The sequence below is a fragment of the Ursus maritimus genome, unplaced genomic scaffold (genome assembly GCF_017311325.1).
Source record: "Ursus maritimus isolate PB19 unplaced genomic scaffold, ASM1731132v1 scaffold_27, whole genome shotgun sequence".
Classification (NCBI taxonomy): Eukaryota; Metazoa; Chordata; class Mammalia; order Carnivora; family Ursidae; genus Ursus; species Ursus maritimus.
The window spans coordinates 39151837-39179553 of record NW_024425230.1 but is presented as its reverse complement, the minus strand read 5'-3'; the positions used below and the strand labels follow the sequence as shown (position 1 = coordinate 39179553).

Sequence of the window (27717 nt, the reverse complement as noted above, 5' to 3'; positions counted from 1 at the left end):
GAACCATTGCCTAGAAGAGTGTTGGAAATTTTGATTCAAGACCAAGCCAGAAAAAGTGATTTAAAAGATAAAGCGAACCTTCCATGTTGGCAGAATGTAGGCAGAAATCTTTTCTATCCATAGTTTTATAAAGTACTTTATGTATATATATTATTGCTTGATTTATTTTATCTATATAAACCTCTGTAACCTTCAGGTGTACCAACTTCATTTTCTGTCAGCCTTCATTGCTGTTCACTTGTCCTGGTCTGTATTAGTGTAAGAATTCCATACAGGGGTGCCCGGTGGCTCAGTCAGTTAAGCGTCTGACTCTTGATTGCAGCTCAGGTCATGGTCTCAGGATCTTGAGATCGAGCCCCGAGTCGGGCTCTGTGCTGGGCATGGAGCCTGCTTAAGAGTCTCTCTCTCTGTCCCTTTCCCTATCCCCCCCCCCCTTGGTGCTCTCTCTCTCAAAAAAAATTTCTCTATCATCTCCTGTCTGGATGTAGTATAAGAAATAAGAATATGTTGGGCGCCTGGGTAGCGCAGTCGTTAAAGCGTCTGCCTTCGGCTCAGGGCGTGATCCTGGTGATCCGGGATCGAGTCCCACATCAGGCTCTTCTGCTATGAGCCTGCTTCTTCCTCTCCCACTCCCCCTGCTGTGTTCCCTCTCTCGCTGGCTGTCTCTCTGTCACATAAATAAATAAAATCTTTAAAAAAAAAAAAAAAGAATATGTTGCCACTTATATTCAAGTTTTAGGCTAGAGCATAACTGTATATGAGTCAATGCATTTTTTAAAGTATTCATATGAAAAATGTCTTTTGAATCAGAGATTAGGATCCAAGCATAGACTCTTTAGAAAGTTTTTCTTCCTTTCAGCCAGTGTTAAAAAATTACTATCTTTCAGTCTAAAAAATCAGTTTTAAAATCCTTATCTCTTAGAATGGTGGTTTATAAGACCAAGGTTTCTGGTGAGGGCAAGATGTGACATTTTAACATTTGAGCATCTTCTGGAGAGGCCATGTGGGATAGTAGGAAAACCAGAGTCCATCCCATCTCTGTGACTCTTGTGTCGTAGGACTTAGGCCCGTCACACACTCCTTTTCTTGCCCCTCAGTTTTCTTCATCTCTAAAGTGAGGTCAGTTGAGATCACTACACATCTGATTAGCTCTAATATTCTGTGTTTTCAGATTTGTTTTAGTAGGATTTTTCCTTCTAGAGAAATTTGGGAAATTTTCCTTGAAGAGAAGTATAACCTGGCACAAGTGGGGATGAACGGTCAGGAAGCCTCACTGTGCGGAGTGCAGGCTGCAGCCCTTCACAGCGCTTTGCCTTCCTGCATGTTTGGCTGGGTTGTGGAGCCTCCCCAGTGACGGCCTGCTTCTTTTTGCTTTAAGGGGCTATCAGCAACAGGATGCCCACGAATTCATGCGCTACCTTTTGGACCACCTGCACTTGGAACTCCAGGGTGGTTTCAATGGTGTTTCCCGCTCAGCAATTCTACAGGAGAATTCTACCCTATCTGCAAGTAACAAATGTTGCATGTAAGATGTAGTTTCTTTCTCTTTTTTTTAGGAGGACCTCAAACATTTATGTTGGTGTTATTGTTTATTAGATTTATAATGGAAGGTGGAGTTTTCCTTGACTTTTGCGCGTTTGAATTTTATAACCAAGACTAGCATATGCGCCCTGCTTCCATACCAGAGGCATCTTGTACTTGCCTCTTGGTATAGTCCTGATTGCTTTTGGTATAGATCATTTTAAAAATTGAAAGAAACAACAAAATATTTTGTATAATTTAGCACAAGAAAATTACCTGCCAAATGTATCAAATAATATTTGGGAGACTTAATTTTCTATACTAAAATAATTATATTTTTTCACTAGAAACTTAAAAATATTTTGAATGTGAATTTTCCTAAAATATATGTTCTTTAATGAAATTGAGGCATTTGTAAGTTCTCAGAATTTTTCTTGCCTTTCAATATGAACAAAACCTTTTAAAAAGATTGCTTTCCTGGGTACTAATACCCCAAATTTACATTGCGATTAGAAAGCTTTTTAGGGATGATTTACTGTTATTTCAGTCTGATTTTGTTTAATTGTAGTTTCCTTTTGTTCAAATTTTTTGAAAAGTTTTGTTTTGACCTGTGCAGGAAAGGGATTTACAAGACAAACTCCCCAAAGACAGAAAGAAAAGAGTAAGTAATATATAGGGATCACTGTATTGTATTGCCTTGCAGTTCACAAATCTGATTTAGTGTGAAGTTAGGGTCCTTTTAATGACAGAGCAGCTCCATAGCCCATCTGGCTGCGTCAGAGAAGGGCAGCCGTTGGAGTTGCTGTACATTTCAGAATGTTTGGCCCTCTAGGTCCTGAGAACTACGGTTCCAGTCAGAATCCAGTACAGAAGGGGAGGGGTCCGTGACCTGATAGAGTTATTCTTGCTGCTAGCGCCACGTTAAAAATAGTATTAAGGGAAAAATTCTGCTTTGTATTTGATGATGGCATTTTGTACACTAAGAATATTGAACTGGGCTCTATCAAGGAGAGTGTGTGTGAAGTGAGAGGGTATATGTCTTTATTATTTTATTTGATGCCCAAGGCACCCTCTTTGAGTCACATTGTGTAATAGTCCTAGGATGATCTTCTAGTAACTAATGAGTTTTCAGTATTAACCCATGTCTTTTCATGATATTTTAAACAGTAGTAATTTTAGGTTCCATTAGTGAGATAGGAACAGAAAGAAAAAAATTATTTCAGGATCTAAGGATCACATTTGCTGAAACTACAAAAAAGGTCTCCTATGCAGTATCTGTGTTTCTTTTTAGTACCTAGAAAATCATTACTGCTAATATAAAAGACCCTAGCAGCGTAAGAGTCTGTCCGAATATTTAAACACTCTTGGTGTCCAGTTATAATAAATGACAAAGCAATTTTGAAATCATTTATGAATCGTTTTTAGTCACTGTATACCTAACTTAATGCCATAGACATCAGATAGCCAAGACCTGATGAGTATCCTTTTCTCGGAGGAAGAAATTATAAAGAACTACGTTGAATCTAAATGTACTGCTTTTTAATCAAGCAGTTTCCATTTCAATTAAGGGCAGTATTATATGTGAACATCCGTACGAAAGGATCATAGTCCCTGATTCCAGTAGTTTATGTGGTGTGCCCTTTGTGTAGGACATAGATCTGAAACGGCTGTTACATCAGATAGTTCCAACGTAGCTTCCCTTTTCGTTCAATTTACTAAAGCTGTATATCCTATGAACAGCTTTTTTTTTTTTTAAAAAAGATGAAGCTGCAGTATATATCTTTTGCCTGTAAAGAATGGAAGCCCTTTCATGGAAAAGGAAGCAAACTTTTAAAATTGCTCGAGTAGCTTTGTCTCATTAGGTTTAATTTGGAGCAACTCAGCAAGTACAGTTCAGTGTGTTAGGAGTATTTTTATTTGCAAGTGAGAGAAACCACCTCACATTGCTATTAGCAAAAAAGAGCTTTTACTGACTCAAGTAACTGCATACATAAGTGCACAAAGGTTAATATATAAGTGTTTGCTGTAGTACTATTAATAGCAAACAACTGAAACAGCCTGGAAGAGCATTAATATATTGGTTAAATTAAGAAAAGGAGCGTAGTGTTAAGAGCTGTGTGACCCTAGACCAAGTTGGACCTCAGCTTCTTGGTCTGTAAAATGGGGATAATGCTATCTGCTTCATAGCTTTGTTGTGAGGATTAACGGATTTAATTCATGGAAAGTACCGTGAATGGAGTCCGGCATAGAGTAAGTGTGTTACCGGCGTTCGCTAACATGCTTCCACGGTTCACTTCCTTGGTGGCTCTTGCATCCGTTCTGTGTTCATACGGTGGCGTGCCAGTCTGCTGTCAGAAGGGGCGAGGTATGTGTTCAAGATACATACTAGGGAGAAAAAATAAAAGGAGGCAGGTGTGGTCCTAATTATTACGCTAGTAAAAGAGCCTTGAAACAATTTAAGGGCTTTCTTTTTGGTGAACGCCTGTCTGAAAGCACTGTACATACATACCCCATGTCACCTTCACACCAGGCCTGAGGGTGGTAGTTGTTATTCCCGTTGAACGTCTGATGAAGCTGAAGCAGAGAAGTTAAGTAACATTAGGGCAGGTGGTTTTTTATCGTTCTTAAAGTGGTAGATTCCTGATCACAACAAGGAAGTTATCTACAGTATTGTTTTAAGTGAGCTTTTTAAAAGGCTTGTTGATAGTAACAGCTAGCACTTCAACTGTGAAGTCATGCCTCCACCAGTAATTACTAAATATGTATTAAATTTACCTCTTTTTCCCCAATCTGACAGTTGACCATCTAAAAAACTCAAACTATCTCTGAGCGAGGTTATTCAAAGTAAAGTAATTGAGTGCTCCCTGTGAGAGGTCTTGCAAAAATTTAAATATAAGGTGGTTTCTCTCTTTTGTGAGGGATATGTTTGTGGGGAAAGGGGCCCTCTTGCCTTGAGTATAGGCACGTATGTGATCTGTTTAGTAATGGCAAATGTCCAGTGTTAGTGGCTTTTGGAGAAATTAGTGGGATTGGAAGTGGGGCTGTGGGGAGGCCAGTGGCTTAAACCTTTTATTTGGTGTACCTCTGTATAGCTTTAAAGGTTTTGTATTATTTCATAATTTAAAATAATAAATTATTTATTAAATAAATGATATATTCCCCCCAAAGTATAGCAGCTTTTATACACAGTTATTTTAGTTTTTTATTGAGATATTTTCCTTTGTGGTGATTTTCTTTAGAAATGGAGCATCTACGGTTGTCACAGCTATATTCGGAGGCATTCTCCAAAATGAGGTGAACTGCCTCATATGTGGGACAGAATCTAGAAAGTTTGACCCATTCCTAGGTAAGACATATTTGGCATGTGGTGATATGATATTGTATTAATGTTGCCTTTGAAAATTTAGGACAGTACAAGAAAAATGTAAAAATACATCAATTTTTGCAATTCTTTCCTAAGTGTGGTATATGCCTTTAACAGCTATTTTCCTGTTTCCTTTTAAGACCTTTCATTAGATATTCCAAGTCAGTTCAGAAATAAGCGCTCTAAGAATCAAGAAAATGGACCAGTTTGTTCATTACGAGGTAAAGATACTTTAATGTTGTAGAACTTTTTCCCTCTGAAATTACTGAATAGACTCAGAAACTCCATCCATCTGTGCCATGTTGTTAATTGCTTGAATGAATTCGTGTTATGATTTAACAGAAGTCAAACCTGAATTTCCTTCCTATCAGACAGAAAGAAAAAAAAATGGGTGCCAGAGATACTAAGTTAAGCATAAGATATTTCTCACCTTTAATACTGATTTTAAAATTGAGAGTCTGTAACAAACTGCTTCTGACTTAATGAAATGGAATTTATTCTGTGGATGTCCCACTAGTATCCATAGGAGGAAAGAACACTCAGCTAAGTTTAATAAGTTACGGTGTTATTCTTTTCTATGATTAATAGTTTTAGAAATCTATTGAGATACACATCTGTTGGTTAAGCCTGAGGCTCTGCTTTTAATTGCAAGACTGTGAGATTTGGAACAGATTTTTTCCTTGATTAGCATTAACTACTTTTGTCAAGGCAAAACGACCCGATCTCTGACCAGTCACTAAAATGGCTAACTGTTCTTGTTGATCCTAAAAAGAAACTAGGATAGGAAAAAGAAAGGCCTAATGTGTGTTCTATCATTAAGTAACTCTATACTGAAGGCAAATAACAATTTCTACCCTGAATTGTCTGTTGACTAAAAGTAATTTTTTCTTCAACTGTTATAGAGAATATTGTCATAAGAATTTATTTATATATAAATAAATGTGTGTGTGTATACACACACAGTCTTTTCCTACAAAAGATTCTAATTGGTCTAAAACTGCACTGTCCACTATGGTGAAATCACAGATAGTTGGTAAAATATAAATTAAAAATGCAGTTGCTTAGTTGCACTAACCATATTTTAGGTGATCAACAACCACATGTGACTAGTGGCTACCATATTGGACAGCACAAATGGAGAACATTTCCATTATTGCAGAAAGTTCTATCGGGCAGTACTGCTCTGAAATCAAGTTATTCTACTGCCGTTTGCTTGTTCTCAAAAAGAAAAAAATTATATATATGTATCTGTTGGGGGAGGGACAGGCAGAATTCTATGTCACAGGTGCATTGGGCTTGTTAAAAGAGGAGCACAGAGGTCTTGCTTGTAGCCCTGTTCCTCAGGTAGTTTCTGTCATATACACTGGACAGGAAAGACAGAAGGAGTGACTGTACATTTTGTACATGCTTTCAGTTCCTTCCCTTAGTAGCAGTGTTGATGGTCTCTTTTGAACAGGAGTACAGAAGAAATTTAAGGAAGCTCCAACCACTCCTCTTCCCTCTAAAATACATGGTTTTGAAATACAGGTTTTGAAAATATCACAACAAACATACTTGGTATCAGATGTCAGATTATTTTCTCTTTATATTGATGGCATGTGAGTACAAGCTAACTTAATCATAAAACAAACATTTGATCGTTTAGAGAGGAAAGCAGTGAGAGATTATTAAAGGAATTAGCCTCAAACTCTATAATCTAAACTGGATATGGCTTCATTTTATAATTTCTTCAAACATTCCTTAACATAAATATGTGGATATGTATTTAACAATATTTCCTAAATAAAACAACAGTCCAGATGATCTTTGGAAGACCCAGAGACACTGGTTTCTTCAGGCTTCTTTCTTCCTTTCTGCACTGTGTACCCCCCATCCTGCACTGGTCATTTAATATGGTTCTTGTCCTCTGTAGCATTTCACTTATTACCTATCCCAGAATGCTTTACTACTGAGAGACCTGACTTTCTTGAGACTGTCCGGGAGGAGATTGTATGACATAGCTTAAGTGGTTGATTGGTACTACAAACAAGTGGCAAATGGCATTTGCCTTTCTTCCCAAGTACTATTTTTCTTGGCATAGACTCACTGAAATTTGATGTGATTGGGATTTAGCTTCAGGGCCCAGATCATCCTGAGGGGTTTCGGGTTTGGATGGAAACAGGTTTCCTGTATTCTTAGCCGGCTTTCCTCTGAATTTTCAGACTTGATTCTTATTTTGTTAAAGAGCTTACTGTTGGCTTTAAAAAAACTAGATGGTAGAGTCATTCTTTCTGTTTACCACTATTATCAATTAAGGGTATGACTTTTTTTGGACAACCAGAGTATGATGAATTTTAGTTGATACACATTTATTAAGCAGGTGGAGTCGTGACTACATTTAATTCAAGGATTACCTGTTTGCTTTTTGGAATGTTAATTGATAAGCTTAGTTTTCATTTAGAAAGGACAGATGATATGAGAAAGATCCCTGGAATTTGAAATGATTTAACTAAAAACATGCATATTATGACATGCATATTATGAGAGGCTAAAATAATCCCAGTTCTAAAATCTGACCAAGATATCATAAAAAAGCAAAGATATTATTATGGACCAGATACGAAATATTAGCTCAAAGTATAATCCAATACTGTAGTAAATTAACATACAGAGATCAAGTAGGATTTCTTCCATCAGTGCAGGACTGCTATATCAGGAAGGAAGAATTTTCTCTGGCTGTCGAAGTCCTTCTGGCTAGACTAAGAACCAAGCTGACAGGAGACAGATTAGCAGGAGAGTATCCGGTTTAATTTCGTATGTATGGGGAATACACACAGACATGAAATTCTGAAGCCCAGCAACATGAGGCTGTATGAGCTAAGGAGATGAGTAGGGGTCTGAGGATACAAAGGGGAGAAAGACCATTAAGCAGGAAGGTGAGAGGAAATGTTTGGAGAATGACGTTTGTCCTCTTAGGCAGGTAAGTTTCTTTGGTAAAGAGGAATCTCTTAATAGTCACTTCTTGGTATAGGCTCTCCCTTCCGATGTAAATTGAAGCAGTTGAGAGGAAGGTAAAGAGCTTTTCCTGAATTTGCTGAGTTTTGTTTGCTTTTAACTCAAAATAATGTTCATGCCAAAGTGGTCCCTCTTGGGATGCCCTGCCCCGGACCTCTGCAGTTTCCTGCTCTGAAACTTCCCTGAAGTTTCACACATTAAAATTTAGCTGGTTGATTGGTCTTACCGAACCAGGCCTGGTAATAGGTCAGTTCAAACTCATTTCGGGAGGCAGGGATGCAGGTTATGCCTAAAGTTCAAGCAATCAGGTATTAAATAAGGCATTCCTGTGGAAACAAAAACAGTGGTTAATGACTGGATCAAACTATAAATCAGTTTCTGAATTTTGAGGGTAGTCAGTCAAGAGTTCTCGGTGTTAAGCTTGAACCATCTTCAGTGCAGTCTGACCGGTTTTCCTGGCTTGTAGTTGGACTGTCTCTGGTGATCTTTCTGAGTGGCCCCCAGAGCAGCAGGCATGAAGATTGCCTGTATGTGAGCTGTCGTGGTGATTTCTCTGAAGTTTACGTAAATTTAGTTTGTAGGGCTTCAGGGCAAAGGCAGTCTTAGTTCTCAGATGGGTCCAACGTAGAAGGTTGGAAGAAAAATAAAAACATTACTTTGGAGAATTATAGTTAGGCACTGGAGGAAAGTAGAAGAAATCAGGATTTAGTCCAGTTTCTAATGAACAGTATTACAATCTGATATTTACTCAGATGTGTTACTGAAACATATTTTCTCTTTTATCACCCTTTATAGATAGCCGAATTAATACTAATTTGTTTGCAAAATAAGTCTAGTTTCAAAAAAAAACTTGGCCTGATCATTTACCTGAGGCCAGTAAGAATAGCAGTTGCTTAAGGTAAATTCTTCAAAACCTGCTGGAACTTTTTCTTGATTGAAGTTTTAACAGCCTCTTGAGGCCAGAAGCCAAGCCAAATACTTGCCATCAGAACTTCTGCTGCAATACCTACAGGTGGGGGTGAGTTCCTCTCTGCTCGAGGTCCCCGAAGTATCCTGAGGTTCCTGTATTTGCCAGGGAGTGACAACCTTTACTCACCTGGTAAGGCTGCTGGGAACTCTGGAAGCAGGGTACCAAACTGGTACTTTTGAGGGCTTTACTGGTTTCTTACAGCTGTCTGGTCATACCTGAGTTTACGCATCTCTCTCTCAAATAGGACATTCCAGTCAAAGCCTTGTTATATAACAAATGTTTCCAGTTGTGTCCTGTTACAAGGAGAACAGAATTGTATTGAACTTATGCAAATAAATATAAGAATACTTAGAGTTTCTGAATTCTGGAGAGTTCAGGTAGGGAAAAAGATAAATGTTTCAATTTGTTCACAAAGGTATATTCTGTTAAATAGCTCTAAGTCAATTAGCTTAAGAAAAACAATTTAAAATCTGGAAAAACAAAGCATTTTAGAAAGGCAGGAATGTTTTAAAAAGTCATAAAAGAATTTTTAATTTTTCAGTTCCATATTACTGTTTTGCTTGAATCCAGTTTTTCCACTAGTTCAGAAATTCTTACCAGTTTTATGGTAAGAATTCAGTTTTTATGAACTTAAGGTTATCAGAAACCTGTACTCACAGTTCTTTTAGGAGTCTCACTGAAGATAAGGCACATTTATAGTACCACCAGAGCAAAATAGTAACTGTATTAGAGTTCATGATGACATGGAAGTTGACAAGGAAATTTGGTTATTTCTCTGATTCCCAACACATAACAACATACTGGGACATCAGGTTTCTAGGAGTTTTATACAATTTTAGAACACTTAACATATCTACATAAATACAGTCTAAGAGGTTTTAGTATCACTTATTTGACAATGAAATATTCTAAGACCTATATGGCACACCTTAGATTGTGGTCAAAAGAATTCGTTTTAGGAAGTATGTCAAAAAAACATTAGACAGTTTGAACATTTGATTAACAAGACCACAGGTCATTATGGAACAGTATTTAATTATCTAACCAAAGTGTGATAATAAAAGATTTCAAAGGGAAAAAAGGCAAACATATAGAACCTTACATAGTTGTGAGCAAAAATGAGCTTTTAAGACTCACTTTTCTTAAAGAATCAAAGACCTGATAAACAGGAAATTATTTTGGCAAAACACAGAATCCTTGATTTCTAAGCAGATAACTTTAAAGGTAAAGAAAAACATTTGTTTACAGTTTTTTATTAAGAGCAGATCTGTAATTTGAAATTTTTGGTTAAAAAGACAACTTTGCTGTGTATCTTTGATATTAAAACTTACTAAATTTATCCTAATCTTAGCCAGTACTGATCACACATAAAATCCCTTTCCAAAGATTCCTTTTCCATAAACCTTTTGGAACTTTCTTTTTTACATTCAGCTCTTGTTTTAAGTTTTCCCCTCTTTAAAAAACCAGTTTCACTTTAGGACAAAATTATTTTCTTTTCCCTTAACAAAAAATGTATTCCTGTCCCTCATAGCTTTTTCTACCAAAAACACATCATTCTTTCCTTGCATATGGAATTGTTTCCCTTATTATTTCTAGTAGTCTTACATTTATTAGAATTCTTAACTCTTAGAAACCTTAATTTCTACTGAAAACTAAGAGTAAGCAATTTTGAACTGTTATACCAGTATTCTTTAGAATAGCAAATTTGTGAATACATTTCATAATTTCTAAGAATGTGCTTTTTCATAGTACAGTTTTTCAGTAAAGCACAAACCAGGTTTATTAACAGATCCATACTTATCTTCAGTTTCTCTGCAATAAGACACAAGTAAATAACCTATTGAAACCTATTTTCTGAACCTATGTTCAGTACTTAATGTTTTATTATTTTACTTTATCTGGAAAGGACTTAGATATTCTCAATAAATTTAACTCATCATTTAACTTACTAAAAGCTTTAAAGTGTCAGGTTACCAAGGATTTTGGAGTTTGGAAGATAATTAAAAGTTTACCTACAAAGCTCTTTGGCAGGGGTTGGGGGGTGGGTGCAGAAGGGGAAGGAGAGAGAGAGAATCTTAAGCAGGTCCATGCCCAGCACAGAGGCCGACCTGAGACCATGACCTGAGTTGAAATCTAGAGTCAGACGCTTAGTCGACTGAGCCACTCAGGCATCCCTGCCTAAGACCTTTTAATCTCATTTATATAATCTTATTTACATTTGTTTTACATCTGTTTAATTTGCTTGTTCTTATGTTTAGATTACCCACAAAACTTCATGAAGCATTAGACAAAAATCAGTCATTATTCTAAGTTTTTTTCTGATAAATTTGCAGAGAGGAACTTATTGGGCTTTCAGTAAACACAGGTAGAATGACAGTCATATATTTAATGCTGGTAACTCTAAAGACATTTTAATTAAACCACCAACCTAAAATTAGCTTTATTACTGAATATTTTTCCAGATCATGTGAATTTGGAAAACATCTATCTTTCTGAGTTTTGGAATTCCCAGTACTTAGAAGTGCTTGACTTCAAACCAACTAAAAAGAGCTCTTTTACAAATTAATTTTAGTGATACCATCTGAAGATAAAATATCTTACATTTGTAACATGTGGACCCACGCAGACAAGATGCAAACAAAATATTATAGCTTTTATTTTTACTAATATTTGTGGAGAGATTAAAGGCCCAGTTTCTAAATACCTCTCTTTTATTTTTTGATGAAAAACTTCTCTAAAGTTTGTATTTCAAAGAATGGCTCTTAGGTCCTAGAGAAGATAGGATTAGAAAACTTACATCACCAAGAAAAGAGAAAGAGTCCCATGTTGTCACCAGGGTGGAAATTTGGAGCAAATCTGCCTGTTACCAGAGGTGCTGGAGACTGGGCACAAGAGGCATTTTAGAAAGGCCTCTTCCCCCCATTTTTTCTTCAGCCTCAGGTGATTTTGTGCTAAACATGGTAAGATTTATCATTTCAAGAAACTGAGAATGCCAATTTTTTTTTTTTTTTTTTTAGTTTTGGGGCAACTGCACTTTAAAGTTTAAGTACAGGACAGTTTTGTTCCAATATCCTGATATTTTATAATAGCTACAAACATTTTAAGGGGAACAGGCAAGATTTAGGGATTGGTAAAGAGGGGTGGGCGTTGACTTGTTTTGTACAGATTGGGAATTAGAAACAATGGTCTTACTGGATAAAGCTTAGAATATCAAGGGATTGACCTGCCTTTTTAAACTAAACTTTGTTTTTGTTTTTTTTTTTTTATATCAGGGAGATTTTTTAACAAAAGCCTTCTTGCAGCATCCATAATTCAGCCTTGGCTTCTATTAGCCCCTGAATGTTGGCCTTTCACAGATCATTTGTGGGAGGGCCTAGGAGACATTTTGGTCCCGTTTTCTCTGTGAAGGGGACGTAGTGAATAATCATTAATCTTTCCCATTTCTCTGTAAATTTGGTAGCATCTTTTCAAAATAGGGGTAAAAGGGCTTTATAATTTAAAAGATCTTCTTTTTCAGTGGAGGGAGGGGTGGCTGGGGTACATCTGCAGTGTACATATAATTTAAAAGATCTTCTTTTTCAGTGGAGGGAGGGGTGGCTGGGGTACATCTGCAGTGTACATAAACATAGGGATGTCCGAAGCTGGCGGAGTCTGCTGACAGAGCCCTAGAAGGTAGGAGCAAAGCAAGCCTTATTGCCAGTCTCAGGTGCTTTTGTTAAATTCGTTTTCTGGCTTTCAGCTTTTATGTGAGCAGCCTGTATACTTTGAACATAGAGGTTTGGTCCCTATCAGTCTCGTTGGGAAAGGGGAGATAAAAAAAAAAAAAAAAAGATGAGGCCAGATTTAAGATTTTATTTACTTATTTGAGAGAGAAAGCTCAAGCGAGCATGAGCTGGGCAAAGGGCAGAGGGAGAAGCAGAGTCCCCACTGAACCAAGGGAGTCAGACGTGGGGCTCAATCCCAGGACCCTGGGATCATGACCTGAGTGTAAGGCAGACCAGATGAGGCCAGATTTTAAGGGAATTTTACTTCAGAGGTGGACATTTATTTTTTAGTCTTATGTTCATCTTGTCAAGGGAGTCCCTAAGGCATGCCGTTATACTAATAAGACAATTGAGAGCTCTCTATACAATGTTTTTCTTTTCAATATAAGCAATTTAAAGACCATTGATGAATAATCTGTTAATAGCAACTCCAACCAATAAGTCTTTAAATGGCTGAACCAAAGATGCAAGAGGCATCCAAAGAGGGCATAGTTGATGGCCCCGATGATCTAAAAGTTTGCTCCCAAAATTAGTTTAAGAAAGCAAAGGCCTTCATTGCATAGGCAGTAAGGATGGTAAAAATGGGGTCTCTGGTCTCCCACGAAAACACAAGGGATGTGCTGCAGGATTAGGGACAGTGTACCTTGTTGCAAGGAAGTTTGCTTGAGGTTAGTAGGTGGACTAGTGTCAATCTAACCTGTTCCATGACCAGCTTACCTTTCACGACAGTCTTCTCGAGGCAGTGAGCCTTCCAGTAGTTTTTAAGTGCTTGATCTGTGCCCACCCGTTGGGGGGCTTTAGCTTCCAAAATGTCCCTTAGCAACAGTCTTTACCTTTTATGTGCACAAAGTTCATAATGACAAAGGACTTAAAACACAGGCAAAAAAACTAAAACAAAAACACCAAACAAACTCAAAGACTATCTTTGGGAGGAAATGAATCCATAACCAAGAGTACTCTACCAAATTTAACCAGAGACAATTTACACAATTTAATAACTCACCCCAAGGAACTAGGTTCCACAAATATTTTCTCCTGCTAATTTAAATGTATCAAGAAAGAAAAAGGACTCTCACCACTCCTGCTCTTTCGGACTCTATCGATAGAGATTCTGGGAGGTTGACAGGGTACAAAATCTTACCATCTGCTGGGTGTATGTGAGATGTCCCAAGGACCTCAGTAGCAGTCGTGTCCAGCAAGTTAAAGTATCCTGCTAACTATTCAACTGTTGAAGAGGAAGAATTTCCTCTGCCCTTCAAGGTTCTTCCTGCTGGACGAGAACCAGATTGATTCAAGATAGAAGATCAGATTTAGTTTTGTATGTACAGGGAATTGACACAGACATGAAAGTCCAAAGACATGCAACATGAGGCTTCTGTGAGCTAAGGAGAGGGTTAGGGGTCTGAGGATACAAAGGGGGAGAAAGACCATTAGTAGGAAGGTGAGAGGAGATGTTTGGAGAACAAACATTGTCCTGTTACGTAGGCAGAGAAGTTTCTTCGGTAAAGAGGAATCTCTTCCTGGTAATAAGCAGGCAGTTGAGGAGAAGGTAAGAGGTTTTCCTGAACCTGCTGGATTTTGTTTGCTTTAACTCAAAATACTGGTCATGTCAAAGTGGCCCATCTTGGGGTGGCCTAACCCCTGCAGAGGGAATATTAGAAAATATAATTTAATGGGAGAAGATAAAAATGGTTTTGATAAAATTTCAAATCCATTGCTGATTGAAAGAAGAAGGAAAAAAAAACCCTCTTATTCTTATTAAGCTGGGAGTAGAAAGTTAGCTTTTGATAGATAATCTTCATCAGTTATCAGTGATCTTCATAGTTAACAATGAAGCACGAATGATTTTCCGTTACAGTGTGGAAGCAAGGAGGAATTCTGCTGAGAGACAAGGCAGGAGACCTGCTTTTCTAAAAGCTCTCGATTTAAAAAAAAAAATTAAATACAGGTGTTATTTTTATAAGTTCTAAACTGGGAGCTAAAAAGTTTAATAAGGCAGCCAAATAAAAAAATAGGCAAAAAACCAATTGCTTTACTACACATAGCAAAAGATCCTATTCAAGTAGCAGTAAAATCTTAGAAATACTTAAGAATAAATTAGAGAAATATGTAAGACCTAAATGAAGAAAATTATTAGAACAGATAAAAAGCCTGAATAAACAGAGCCATGTCATATACTTGAATAGGGAGACCAATGTGGTAGAGATGTCCATTTTCCTCCAAATCACTCCCTAACTTTATTCTAATTTGCTCAAAAGTTCTTCTGTAAGAAGAAATTTTTTTAAAAAGATTTTATTTATTTGAGAGAGAGAGAGAGGGAGAGCATGAACAGGGGGAGGGGCGGATGGAGAGGGAGAAGCAGACTTCCCACTGAGAGCAGGGAGCTCAACTGGGGGGTCGGGATGGGGGTGGGGGCTTGATCCGAGACCCTGGGATCAAGACCTGAGCTGAAGGCAGACCCCGACTGAGCCACCCAGGTACCCCAACAGAAAGAAATTCTTAAGAGAAGCTTAGGAAGTTTTTTAAATGAAAATGAGGAAGCAGGATAGAGATAAGGTAGGAAATGTCCCATGCATGCTAATTTAGCAGGTACTGGTGCAGAAAGGTATATGTGGGAATTTATTAAATAGCAAAGAAAAAATTTCAAGTCCGTAGAGAAAGAAATTAATAGTGAAAATGAAAATTTGTGAAAACATTAATTTCATCCTTAACTCCTATCTTTTCTTAAATTAATTTGAGGTTTCAAAATCTAATATGAAAAATAAAACTACAGGATACTCTAGGCAAACATCTTTTTGATCTTGTAGGGGAGACTTTCACCAAGACCAGAACCTGGAAAGGAAAAAAATTCATAAATTTAACTGCATAATTAAGGTGAAAGACACCTTAAAGTAGAAAAGGAGAGGACATATGAATAAGAGTACTTGGTAAAGTATATGAATAGGAAGAGAAATGCAAACGGTCGATTTAACGTCTGAAAAAGTATTCTCTCGCTTATATTGAAGAAAGTATAGGTAAAGTAGAATTGGTCAAAATGACAGATAGGTAATACCCATTGTTAGCATAGGTGCGGGAGAGGGCGCTCTCACATACTGGCGTTAGCATAAATTGGTGGTTTGGGACAACAGTGAGTACCACTTTTAATGAGCATTTCCTTAGACATAGTAATTTTACTTGTGAATGCGGACAATGACACCTGTAAAAGATGTTCATTGAAGCATTCTGTTATCGCAGAGATCAAACATTTTACATGCCCTACATACTAGTAGGGCACTGGTTTAATAATTAATACTGTGTAGTAATTAAGAAAGATAAAGTTGCTCAGTAGGCAAGGCCACAGGAAGGATAGCCACAAAGTACTGCGGAGCAAAACACTGTCCGTGGAACTAGGTCTATAGAATGGTTCCTTTGTGTAAAATAAAAAGCATTCATTTGCATTAAAGTCTCGAGCAGTATATTCTGTCTGTTCACAGTGATTTCTTAGGGGTAGGGATTCCAGAAGAAAGTGAACTGTGACTTCTTTTTTCCTGCTCTTTTATGTTTGAATTTTTTAACCTATTCTATCACCTTTATATATTTGCTTTGGGGGAGTAAAACAAAAATGTGGATTAATTTATACATCTCAATTATTGCTTTGCTAAATTAAATTTATATAGTGCATAAAGGGGATCTAATAACATCAACAAACCAGTTTTATTCCCTGCTGTCCATAGGGGTGTATTTAACAGTTTATATAATGTGGAAGACTGACACTTGTGAAATATATGCCCTGAAACCCTTGAGAATCTTAGGAGTTTCAAAAACCATCATGGCATCCCCCCCCCCCCCCATGAAATGCAATAAAGTACAAATGAAAAAAGTTTAAGCAGCTTCCTCAGATGGGAGGTGTGAAGGTAAGTGGAGAACAATAAAGCTTTGCGGGGATGTGAATGCCGGGTAGTTAGTAGACTGTTTTACTGGCCATGTGATTTACTTCCACATACTAGCTTTGAAAAGTGCGGTTTGTTTCATGCTGCTGCAGAAAACTAAACTGTAACACATTTCAGGGTCATTCAGACTTCAGACGGTTAAAATGGCAGGTGTCTAATCTGTGAATATCAAAGAAAGGCTGTACCTAGGCAGTCTTCCTCTTTAAGAAATAACTGTGTGCAGGTATGTTTCAATAGTAAAAATCAAAGGACATAAAGAAAGGTCTGTATATTCATTGTAGAATTCAGAGAAAATTCAAAGAGTACAAAGAGGTTCCTGAGGGTGGAGCCCCACTCAGGACTTGAACTCAGGACCCTGAGATCAAGACCTGAGCTGAGATCAAGGGTTAGGTGCTTAAGTGACTGAGCCATCCAGCTGCCCCAAGGATATTTTTATTTAAAAACTGATTTAAAAGCCTTTTTTTTTAAAAAAAGCTTTAAAAAACTTTTTATTTTATTTTTTTATTTATTTTTTTTTTTTTTAAAGATTTTATTTATTTATTCGACAGAGATAGAGACAGCCAGCCAGAGAGGGAACACAAGCAGGGGGAGTGGGAGAGGAGAGCAGGCTCATAGCAGAAGAGCCTGATGTGGGGCTCGATCCCAGATCGCCGGGATCACGCCCTGAGCCGAAGGCAGACGCTTAACCGCTGTGCCACCCAGGCGCCCCTAAAAAACTTTTTAAAAAAAGTTTTAAAAAAACTTTTTAAAAAGTTGGAAATTTATAATTAGTCTGGGTTGTTATTGTTTTAACTCATAGAAGTCATTACAAATAGGCATTAGTTTTACGGAAAGCTAAAAAGCAGCTTTCAAAATCCATATGGAGAGGGCTATGTGGGTAGTTCTCTGCTAACCCAACTAGGGTTTATAATGTTGCTTCTTTATTAAAACGTTCTAGAGGCTGCCTGTGGACACAGCTTCTGACGCAGCGGGGACAGTGAGGCTGCCTCATGGTCTGAGGGCAGCAGCACCTGCGGGCTCCTGAGCCTTGGCAGCAACAGAGAGAGGTGTGAGAATACAAGATGGCTCTTAGAGGCAGCTGGGGCCACCATTTTTTAAATTCAGTGTTTGAAAAACCAGGTTCAGCTTGTATGGCTTGGTTATGAATTGTCCAATGAGCCTTTCATATCTTCTGTTGTATTTTGGTTTATCACATGGCCTCACAGGAAAAGGAGAGAACTGCATTATCTTATGCATAAATCAGTTTGGGACCACTTGGTGGTCACCCTTTAAGCCTCTCAAAAAAGCATAAAGCAAAATCTGCCGTCTGTGCCCGCCCCTCAGCTGTGGCAGAGAGGCTCATTGCAAGCAGCTAGATTGAACGTGGGTTTCACCCCACAGTGAGTCCAGGGTGGCCTCAGACAGGCATCTCAGTGGCATAGGGACGAAACTCTGAGCAGTGCATCTACAGCAAGCAGTTCTCTCGGCTGAAGACAGTCGCAGCTCACCCACGATAGTAGGTCACATGTAGCCCACATAGAGGACTCCCCTGGTTCTGGTGACCTGAGAGGGACGCTGTGCTGCAGAGCATCCCAGACCTCTTCTACACAAGACCACCACTTTCAAGACCAGGAGATGGAGCTGACCGACGTAGTAGATAGAAACAGTTACAAAACATAAGTAGAGCAATATGTCCCAAATGAATGAACAGGATAAAATCACAGTACCAGCCATTGCACTACTGGGTATTTACCCCAAAGATAAAGACGTAGTGAAGAGAAGGGCCACATGCACCCCAATGTTCATAGCAGCATTGTCCACAATAGCTAAATTGTGGAAGGAACGGAGATGCCCTTCAACAGATGACTGGATTAAGAAGATGTGGTCCATGTATACCGTGGAATATTAGCCATCAGAAAGAACAATTACACAACATAAGCAGCAACATGGGACTGGAGGAGATTATGCTAAGTGAAATAAGTCAAGCAGAGAAAGACAATTATCATATGGTTTCACTCATTTATGGAACATAAGAAATAGATCAGTAAGAGAAGGAAGGGAAGAATGAAGGGGGGTAAACAGAAGGGGGAATGAACCCTGAGAGACTGTGGACTCTGGGAAACAAACTGAGGGCTTCAGAGGGGAGGGGGGTGAGGGATTGGGACAGGCCGGTTTTGGGTATTATGGAGGGCACGTATTGCATGGAGCACTGGGTGTTATACGCAAGTAATGAATCATGGAACATTGCATCAAAAACTGGGGATGTACTGTATGGTGACTAATAATAAAAAATTAAAAATTAGCAAATAGTATTCAGCAATAATTACATTAAAAAATCACAGTAAAAGAGCTAAATAAAATGGTAATAAGCAGTATATCTAATAAGGAATTGAAACTAATGGTCATAAACATACTCATTGGACTTGAGAAAAGAGTGGATGAACGCGGTGACAACTTAAAGATAGAAAATATAAAAACCAGAGAGCTGAAGAATTCAATAGCAAATAAAAATACACCAGAGGGCGCCTGCGTGGCTCAGGCAGTTAGCTGCCTTTGGCTCAGGTCATGATCTCAGGGTCCTGGGATGGAGCCCTTATTGGGCTCCCTGCTGAGCAGGGAGTCAGCTTCTCCCTCTCCCTATGCCCCTCCCACTCATGCTTGCTCTTTCTTTCTCAAAAATAAATCTTAAAAAAAAAATACAGTAGAGGGAGTCAACAACAGATTAGAGGATCCAGAACAGATCAGCGATCTGAAAGACAGGGTAGTGGAAAGCAGCCAATGTAAATAGGGAAGAAAAAAGAAAAATACTGAGAACAGGTTAAGGGACTTCAGTGACATCAAGGATTCTAACATCACATTATAGAGATCTCATGGGGAGGAGAGAGAGAAGGAAGCAGAAAATTTACTTGAAGAAATAGCTAAAAAACTTCCTAATCTGGGGAGAGAAACAGATATCCAGGTCGAGGAAGCAGAGAGCTAACAGGATGAACCCAAGTTGGTCTATACCAAGACACATAATAATTAAAATGGCAACAACAATAGAGAATTTTAAAAGTAGAAATGGAAAAAAAATATACAATTATATGCAAGGGAAACCCCATAAGGCTATCAGCTGATCTTTCAGCAGACACTGTAGGGCAGAAAAAAATGGCAAGATACATTCAAAGTGCTGAAAGGCAAACAAAACAAAACAAAAAACCCCTACAAACCAAGAATACTCTACCTAGCAAATCATTCAGAATAGGGGGAGAGAGAGAGTTTCCCAGGCAAAAGGAGTTCCATCACCATGAAACCAGTCTTAGAGGTTAAAGGGAATCCTTTAAGTGGAAAGAAAAGGCCATAACTAGAAGGAAATTATGAATGAAAAAAATTTTACAGGTAAAAGCAAATATAGAGTAAAGGTAGTAATCACGGAGGTTAAAATGCAAAAGTAACAAAATAGCTTTTATCCACGAAAATCAGTCATGGGATAAAAAAAAGATGCTGAATACGATATATACACAAAATATGAAGGGGGAGTAAAAAACTGTGGTGCTTTTACAATGTGTGTGAACTTACGGGACCATCAACTTCATATAGACTGGTAAATATACAAGATGTTGTATATGAACCCAGTCGTAGCCACAGATCAAAAATTAAAGAGAGAGGAAGCCAAGCATAACGCTAAAGAAAGCCGTCAGGCTACAAGGGAAAACAGCAAGAGAACAAGACAGGAACAGAGTACTATAAAAACAACCAGAAAACAGTTCACAAAATGGCAGTAAGTACAAGCTTACTTTAAACGCAAATGGACTAAATGCTCCGATCAAAAAATACAGAGTGATGGAATGGATAGAAAAAAATCCAGCTACGTGCTGCCTACAGGAGAATCACTTCCAACCTGAAGACACGGACTGAAAGTGAAGAGACGCAGAAACATAGCATACAGATGGAAGCAAAAACCCCTCAAGAAACAAAAACAACCCAGGCAGCAATACTTATATCAGACAAAATGGACTTTAAAAGACAGACTGTAGCAAGAGACAAAGAAGGGCACCACATAAAGGGACCTAATGCCACAAGAGGATAAAACAGTTGTAAATATCTATGCACCCCAAATAGCATCTAAATGCATAAAGCAAATATTGAAAGACATAAAAGGAGAAATGGATAGTAATACAGTACCAGTAGGGGACTTTGACACCCCATTTACATCAATGGATAAGTCAGACAGAAAAATCAATAAAGAAACAGTGGCTTTGAATGACATATTGGACCAGATGGACCTAACAGATACATACAGAACATCCCCCCACTAAAAAGCAGCAGAATGCACACTTTTCAAGTGCACATGAACATTCTCTAGGATAGGTCAGGTAAGGTCACAAAACAAGTCTATTAAAATCATATCAAATGGGATGCCTGGGTGGCTCAGTCAGTTAAGCATCTGCCTTCGGCTTAGGTCGTGATCCCAGGGTCCTGGGATCCAGCCCTGCATTGGGCTTCCCTCTCAGCGGGGAGCCTGCTTCTCCCTCTGCCCCTTCCCCCTGCTTGTGCTCTGTCTCAAATAAAATCTTAAAAAAAAAAAATCATATCAAGTATCTTTTCTACACACAATATGAAACAAATTCATTACAAGAAATCTGGAAAAAATCTGGAAAAAACACAGATGAAGGCAAAACAACATGCCACTAAACAACACTTGGTCAATGAAGAAATAAAAAAGAAATGAAAAAATACATGGAGACGTGAAAAAACACAAAGATTCAAAATCTTTGGGACTCAGCAAAAGCAGCTCTAAGAGGGAAGTTAATAGTGATATAGGCATACCTCAAGAAGTGAGAAATCTCAACCTAACTTTTATCTAAAGGAGCTTAAAAAAAGAACAAATGAAACCCAAAACTAGTAGAAAGAAGGAAATGTTTAAAAATAGAAAAGATTGATGAAACTAAGAGCTGGTTCTTTGAAAAGGTAAAGAAAATTGATAAACCTTTAGCCAGACTCATTAAGAAAAAGAGAGGACTACAGTAAATATCAGAAATGAAGGACAAATATAACTGACACCACAGAAATACAAAGGACTATAAGAGAATATTATGAAAAATTATAGGCAACAAATTGAAGAATGTAGAAGAAAGGGATAAATTCCCGGAAACATACAATCTTCCAAAACGGAACCAGGAAGAAATAGAAAATTTGAAGAGACCAATTACTAGTAATGAAATTGAATCAGTAATCAATAAACTAACAAAAGTCCATGACCAGATGACCTCACAGGTGAATTCTATCAAACACTTAAAGAAGAGTTAATACCTGTTTTTCTCAGACTATCCCAAAAAATAGAATAGGGAGGAAAACTTCCAAATTCATTCTACAAGGCCAGCATTACCCTGATAACAAAACCAGACAAAGACACTACAAAAAAACAAAAACTACAGACCAGTGTCTCTGATGAACACAGATGCAAAAATACTCAACAAAGTAGTAGCAAACTGAATTCAACAGTACATTTTAGGACACCTGGGTGGCTCAGTTGGCTAAGCATCTGCCTTTGGCTCAGGTCATGATCCCAGGGTCCTGGGATCAAGTCCCCCATCAGGCTCCTTGCTCAGCTGGGAGCCTGCTTCTCCCTCTGCCTGCAGCTCTTCCCTAGTGCTAGTGTGCGCTCTCTCGCGCTCACTCTCTGACAACATCTTAAAAACAAAAAAACTTTTTAAATCATTCTCTCTCTCCCTCTCTCTGTCCCCCCCCCACACACACACCACCACCACCACCACCACCACCACCACCACCACCACCACCACCACAATTAAGTAGGATTTATTCCAGGGATGCAAGGTGGTTTGCTGTTCACAAATCAGTCAATATGATATATCACATTAACAAGAGGAAGGAAAAAAACCATATGATCATCTCTATAGATGCAGAAAAAGCTTTAACAAAATACAATATCCATTCAAGATAAAAACCCACAGCTAACATCATGCTCAATAGTGAAAAATTGAGCACCTTTCCTCTCATATCAGGAAGAAGATAAGGATGTCCACTCACCGTTTTTATTCAACATAGTACTGGAAGTCCTAACTGCAGCAATCAGATAAGAGAAAAAGGCATCCAGATTGGTAAGGAAGAAGTAAAACTGTCACTATTTGTAGATGACATAATAGCATATATAGAAAACCCTAAAGACTCCACCACAAAAACTAATAACAAAGTGGCAGAAAGAAAACAATCCCATTTACTGTTGCAGCAAAAAGAATAAAATACCTAGGAATAAATTTAACCAAGGAAGTGAAAGAGCTATACTCTGAAAATTTTAAGACATTGACGAAAGAAATAGAACATGACACAAAGAAATGGAAAGATACACCATGTTCATGGTTTGGAAGAATATTGTTAAAAGGTCCGTACTACCCAGAGCAATCTACGGATTCAATCTCTGTCAGAATACCAATGATATTTTTCACAGAAGTAGAACAATCCTAAAGTTTGTATGAAAGCACAAAAGATTGCCAAAGCAATCATGAGAAAAGAACAAAGCAGAGGTATCACAATCCCAGATTTCAAGATGTAGTACGAAGCTATCCTAATCAAAACAAAAATAGACATACAGGTCGACGGAACAGGGTAGAGAGCCCAGAAATAAATCCACCCCATTTGGTCAATTAATCAGCAACAAAGGAGGCAAAAATATACACTGAAGAAAAGACAGTCTTTCAATAAATGGTGTTGGGAAAATAGGACATCTACGTGCAAAAGAATGAAACTGGACCACTTTGTTACACCATACACAAAAACAAACTCAAAATGGATTAAAGACCTAAATGTCAGACCTGAAACCGTAAAACTCCTGAAAGAAAATACAGACAGTAATCTCTTGGACATCACCCTTTGCACCATATTTATGGATCGGTCTCCTGAGGCAGGATGCAAAAGCAAAAACACACTCTTAGGACTACAGCAATAAAATAAAAAGCTGCTGTGCAGCAAAGGAAGCCAACAAAACAAGAAGGCAACCTACTGAATGAGAGGAGGTATTTGCAAATGATCTATCCCATTAGGGGTTAATATCCCAACTGTATTAAAAACGTATACAACCTGATAACCAAAAAATCTGATTAAAAAGTAGGCAGAGGACTTGAATAGACATTTTTTCAAAGACAGCATACAGATGGCTAGACACGTGAACAGATGGTCAGCATCACTAATCATCAGGGAAATGCAAGTCAAAACCAAGTGAAATACCACCTTACACCTGTCAGGATGGCTAATATCAAATAGACAAGAAGTAGCAAGTGCTGGCAAGGATGTGGAAAAAAAAGGAACCCTAGTGCATTGTAGGTGAGAATATAAAATTGGTGCAACCACTGGGGTAAACCGTATGGAGATTCCTCAAAAATTAAAAAAAAAATACCATATGACCCAGTAATTCCACTACTGGGTATTTACCCAAAGAAAATGAAAACAACTAATTCAAAAGATATGTGCACCCCTATGTTTATTGCTATTTTTCTGACCACAGTGGTATGAAACTAGGCATCAACTAGGAGAAGAAAACTGGAAAATCCACAAATATGTGGAGATTAAACGACATGCTACTGAACAATTTACAGGTCAAAGAAGAAATCAAAAGAGAAATTTAAAAAATGCCTTTTGAAAATGAAACTGGAAACACAATGTACCCAAAACTTAAGGGATACAGCAAAAACAGTTCTAGAAGAGAAGTTCATAGCAATAAGTAACCTACTTTGAGAAACAAGGAAAATCTCGAATAAACCTAACTTTACGCTTTAAGGAATGAGAAAAAGAACAAAGCCCAAAGTTAGAAGGGAGGAAATTACAAAGATTGGAGTGGAAATAAATGAGACTAAAAAGAAAATAGAAAAGATCAACAAAATAGCTGGTTCTTGGAAAAGATAAAATCAACAAACCTTGAGCCATTCTCATGGAAATACAGGACTCAAATAAAATCAGAAAGGAAAGTGGAGTCATTACAACTGATGACACAGAAATACAAAGTATCTTAAGAGACTACTGTGAACAGTTACACACCAAGAAACTGGAGACCTAGAAGAAATGGATACATTCCTAGGAACATACAACCTACCAAGACTGAATTATGAAGAAACAGAAAATGTGAACAGACTGATTACTAGTAAGGAGATTGAATCAGTAATCAGTAATCTCCCAACAAACAGATGTCTGGGACTATACAACGTCAGTGATGAATTCTGCCAAACATGCACAGAATTCATACTAGTCCTTCTCAGACTCTTCCAAAAAGTAGAAGAGGAAAGAATACTTTCCAACTCACTTTACAAGGCCATTTTACAATTGCCCTGATACCAGACAAGGGGACCATAACAAAAGTAAATTACAGGCAGATATTCCTGATTAACATAGACGCAAAATCCTCAATAAAATATTAGCAAATATTGTTGACCCTTCAGCAACATGGTTTTGAACTACGCATGTCCACGTGAACTGTTTCAATTACTACAGTACAGTATTATAAGTGTACTTTCTCTTCCTTGTGATTTTTTTTATTTTATTGATTTTAGAGCAAGCGTGCAAGTGGGGGGAAGGAAAGAGAGAGAATCTCGAGCAGACTCCATGCTGAGCATGGAGTCCAGTGCAGGGCTCGGTCACACATCCCTGAGATCATGACCTGAGCTGAAACAAAGAGTCAAATGCTTAACTGACTGAGCCACCCGGGCGCCCCTTCCTTGTGATTTTTTAAATTACATTTTTCTTTTCTCTATCTTACTTTACTATAGGAGTACAGAATATAATACGTATAATATACAAAATGTGTGTTAATTGACTTATCAGTAGAGTTCTGGTCGGTGATAGGCTGTCAGTAGTTCAATTTTAAGGTAGTCAAAATGTATACATGAATTTTCAACCACACAGAGGGTTGATGCCCTGAAACCCCCATGTTGTTCAAGGGTCAACTGTACATTAAAGGATCATACACCATAATCAAGCAGGATTTATTCCAGGGATGCAGGGATGGTTCATCTATAAATCAATATTATACACCACATTAACAAAATCAGGGATAAAAATTATATGATTATCTCAGTAGATGCATAAAAAGCATTTGACAAAATTCAATACCATGTATTATTATATTATTATTATATTATTATTATTTTTAGAAAGCACAAGGAGGGGCCGGGGGAGGGGCAAAGGGTGAGAGAGAATCTCAGGCAGGCTCCACACCCAGCACAGAGCATGACACGGGGCCCAATCTTATGACCCTGAGATCATGCTTAACCAGCTGAGCCATCCAGGTGCCCCAACACCCGTTTATGGTAAAAACTCAAGTGGGTATGGAGGGTACCTTCCTCAACATAGTAAAGGCCATACCTGACAAGCCCATAGTTAACATTCATACTTAATGCTGGAAAGCTGAAAGCTTTTCCTCAGAGATAAGGAATAAAACAGGGATGCCCACTTTCACCACTTTTATTCAATAAGGCATTGAAATCCTCACCAGAGCAATTAGGCAAGGAAAAAAAAAAGGCATCCAAATTGGAAAGGAAGAAATAAAACTGTCACTATTTACAGATGACATGATATTATATATAGAAACCCTTAAGATTCCACCAAAAAGTGTATTCAGTAAAGTTGCAGGATCAAAATCAAAATACAAAAATCTGTTGCAATTTTATATACTAATAGTGAAATATCAGAGAAATTAAAATAATCCCTTTTACAATTGCACCAAAAAGAATACCCAGGAATAAATTTAAATAATTTAATAAAGGACCTATACACTAAAAACCATAAGACAGTGAAGAAAGAAATTAAAGATAACACAAATAAATGGAAAGATATAGCATGCCCATAGATTGGAAGAATTAATGTTATTCACACTACCCTAAGCAATCTACAGATTCAGTGCAATCCCTATCAAAATTCCAATGGTATTTTTCATAGAAGTAGATAGAATAGTAGATGGAATCACGAAAGACTCCAAATAGGCAAAGAAATCTTGAGAAAGAAGAACAAAGCCAGAAGCTTCACACGCCTTATTTTAAACTAAATTACAAACCTGTAGTAGTCACAAGAGTATGGTTTTGACGTAGAAACACACATATGTCAATGGAACAGAATAGAAAGCCCAGAAATAAATCCGTACATACACGGTCCATTTATAACAAAGGAGCCAAGAATATACAAGGGGAAAGGACAGTCTCTTCACTAAATGATGCTGGGAAAACTGGACAGCTACATGCACAGGAGTGAAAGTGGACTACCTCCACCGGACACAGAAATTAACTCTGAATGGACTGAAGACTGGAACCTAGGCCTGAAACCGTGAAGGTCCTAGAAGAAAATGTAGGGAGTGAACTTGACACAGGTCTTGGCAGTGACTTTTTGACTCTGTCTCTAATAGCCAAAGCAACAAAAGCAAAATGAAATACATGGGATTACTTCAAAAAGCTTCTGTACAGCAAAGGAAATAAAATGAGAAGGGAACCTACAGAACGGGAGAAAACATTTGCGAATAGTATTTGTTACGGGGTGAATATCCAGCATATATAAAGAACTCCTACAACTCAATAGCAAAAACAAAACAGCAACAACCAGTTCCATTTTTTAAAAAGGGAGAAGATCCTAACAGACATTTTTCCAAAGACGACATACGGACACAGCCAAAGGTACAGGAAAGATGCTCAACATCACTTATCAGGGAAATGCAAACGAGCCACAGTGAGCTGCCACTTCACAACTGTTACAATGGCTGTTATCAAAAACATAAGAAATAACAAGCATTAGGGAGGATGTGGAGAAAATGGAACCCTCATGCACCGTTGGTCGGAATGTAATTGGTGCGGCCACTGTGGAAAACAGTATGGAGGTTCCTCAAGAAAATAGAGCTACCCTGCGACCCAGCAATTGCGCTAATGAGTATTTACCCCAAAGATAAAAATGTAGTGATCCAGAGGGGCCCCTGCACCCCAGTGTTTATACAGCAGTGTCCACAATAGCCAAACTATGGAAAAAGCCCAGATGTCCATCGACAGATGAATGGATAAAGATGATGTGGTGTATACACACACACACACACACACACACACACACACACACACACACTGGAATGTTATGCAGCCATTAGAAAATGAAATCTTGCCATTTGCAATGATGTGGATGGAACTAGAGGGTATTACGCTAAGCGAAATAAGTCATATGATCTCACTGATAATG

General features: G+C 38.0%; 1 protein-coding gene and 1 long non-coding RNA gene across 11 annotated transcripts in view; one reads left to right on the top strand and one right to left on the bottom strand.

Annotated features, from left to right (window-relative positions):
* The window catches only part of USP3 (ubiquitin specific peptidase 3), a 98478-nt gene that overhangs the window by 63893 nt on the left and 6868 nt on the right, over window positions 1-27717 (top strand). For 2 of the 3 annotated variants that reach the window (XM_040643137.1, XM_040643139.1), the window contains 4 exons: window positions 1379-1525; window positions 2138-2182; window positions 4761-4867; window positions 5026-5106. In XM_040643137.1, the coding sequence (XP_040499071.1) occupies window positions 1379-1525; window positions 2138-2182; window positions 4761-4867; window positions 5026-5106 (380 nt within the window). The remainder of the gene's footprint in view (window positions 1-1378; window positions 1526-2137; window positions 2183-4760; window positions 4868-5025; window positions 5107-27717) is intronic. The other variant, XM_040643138.1, reaches the window with a different exon arrangement.
* LOC103679104 overlaps window positions 1-27717 on the bottom strand; it is a 38786-nt gene that overhangs the window by 8580 nt on the left and 2489 nt on the right. For 3 of the 8 annotated variants that reach the window (XR_005838162.1, XR_005838165.1, XR_005838164.1), the window contains exons 2-5: window positions 13755-13883; window positions 8106-9142; window positions 4031-4095; window positions 3750-3906 (exon numbers count right to left, since the gene is read on the bottom strand). This is a non-coding gene — a long non-coding RNA (uncharacterized LOC103679104). Of the gene's footprint in view, window positions 1-3749; window positions 3907-4030; window positions 4096-6280; window positions 6387-7533; window positions 7636-8105; window positions 9143-13754; window positions 13884-27717 lie in introns of all 8 variants that reach the window. The other 5 variants (XR_572849.2, XR_572852.2, XR_572850.2 and 2 more) reach the window with 5 other exon arrangements.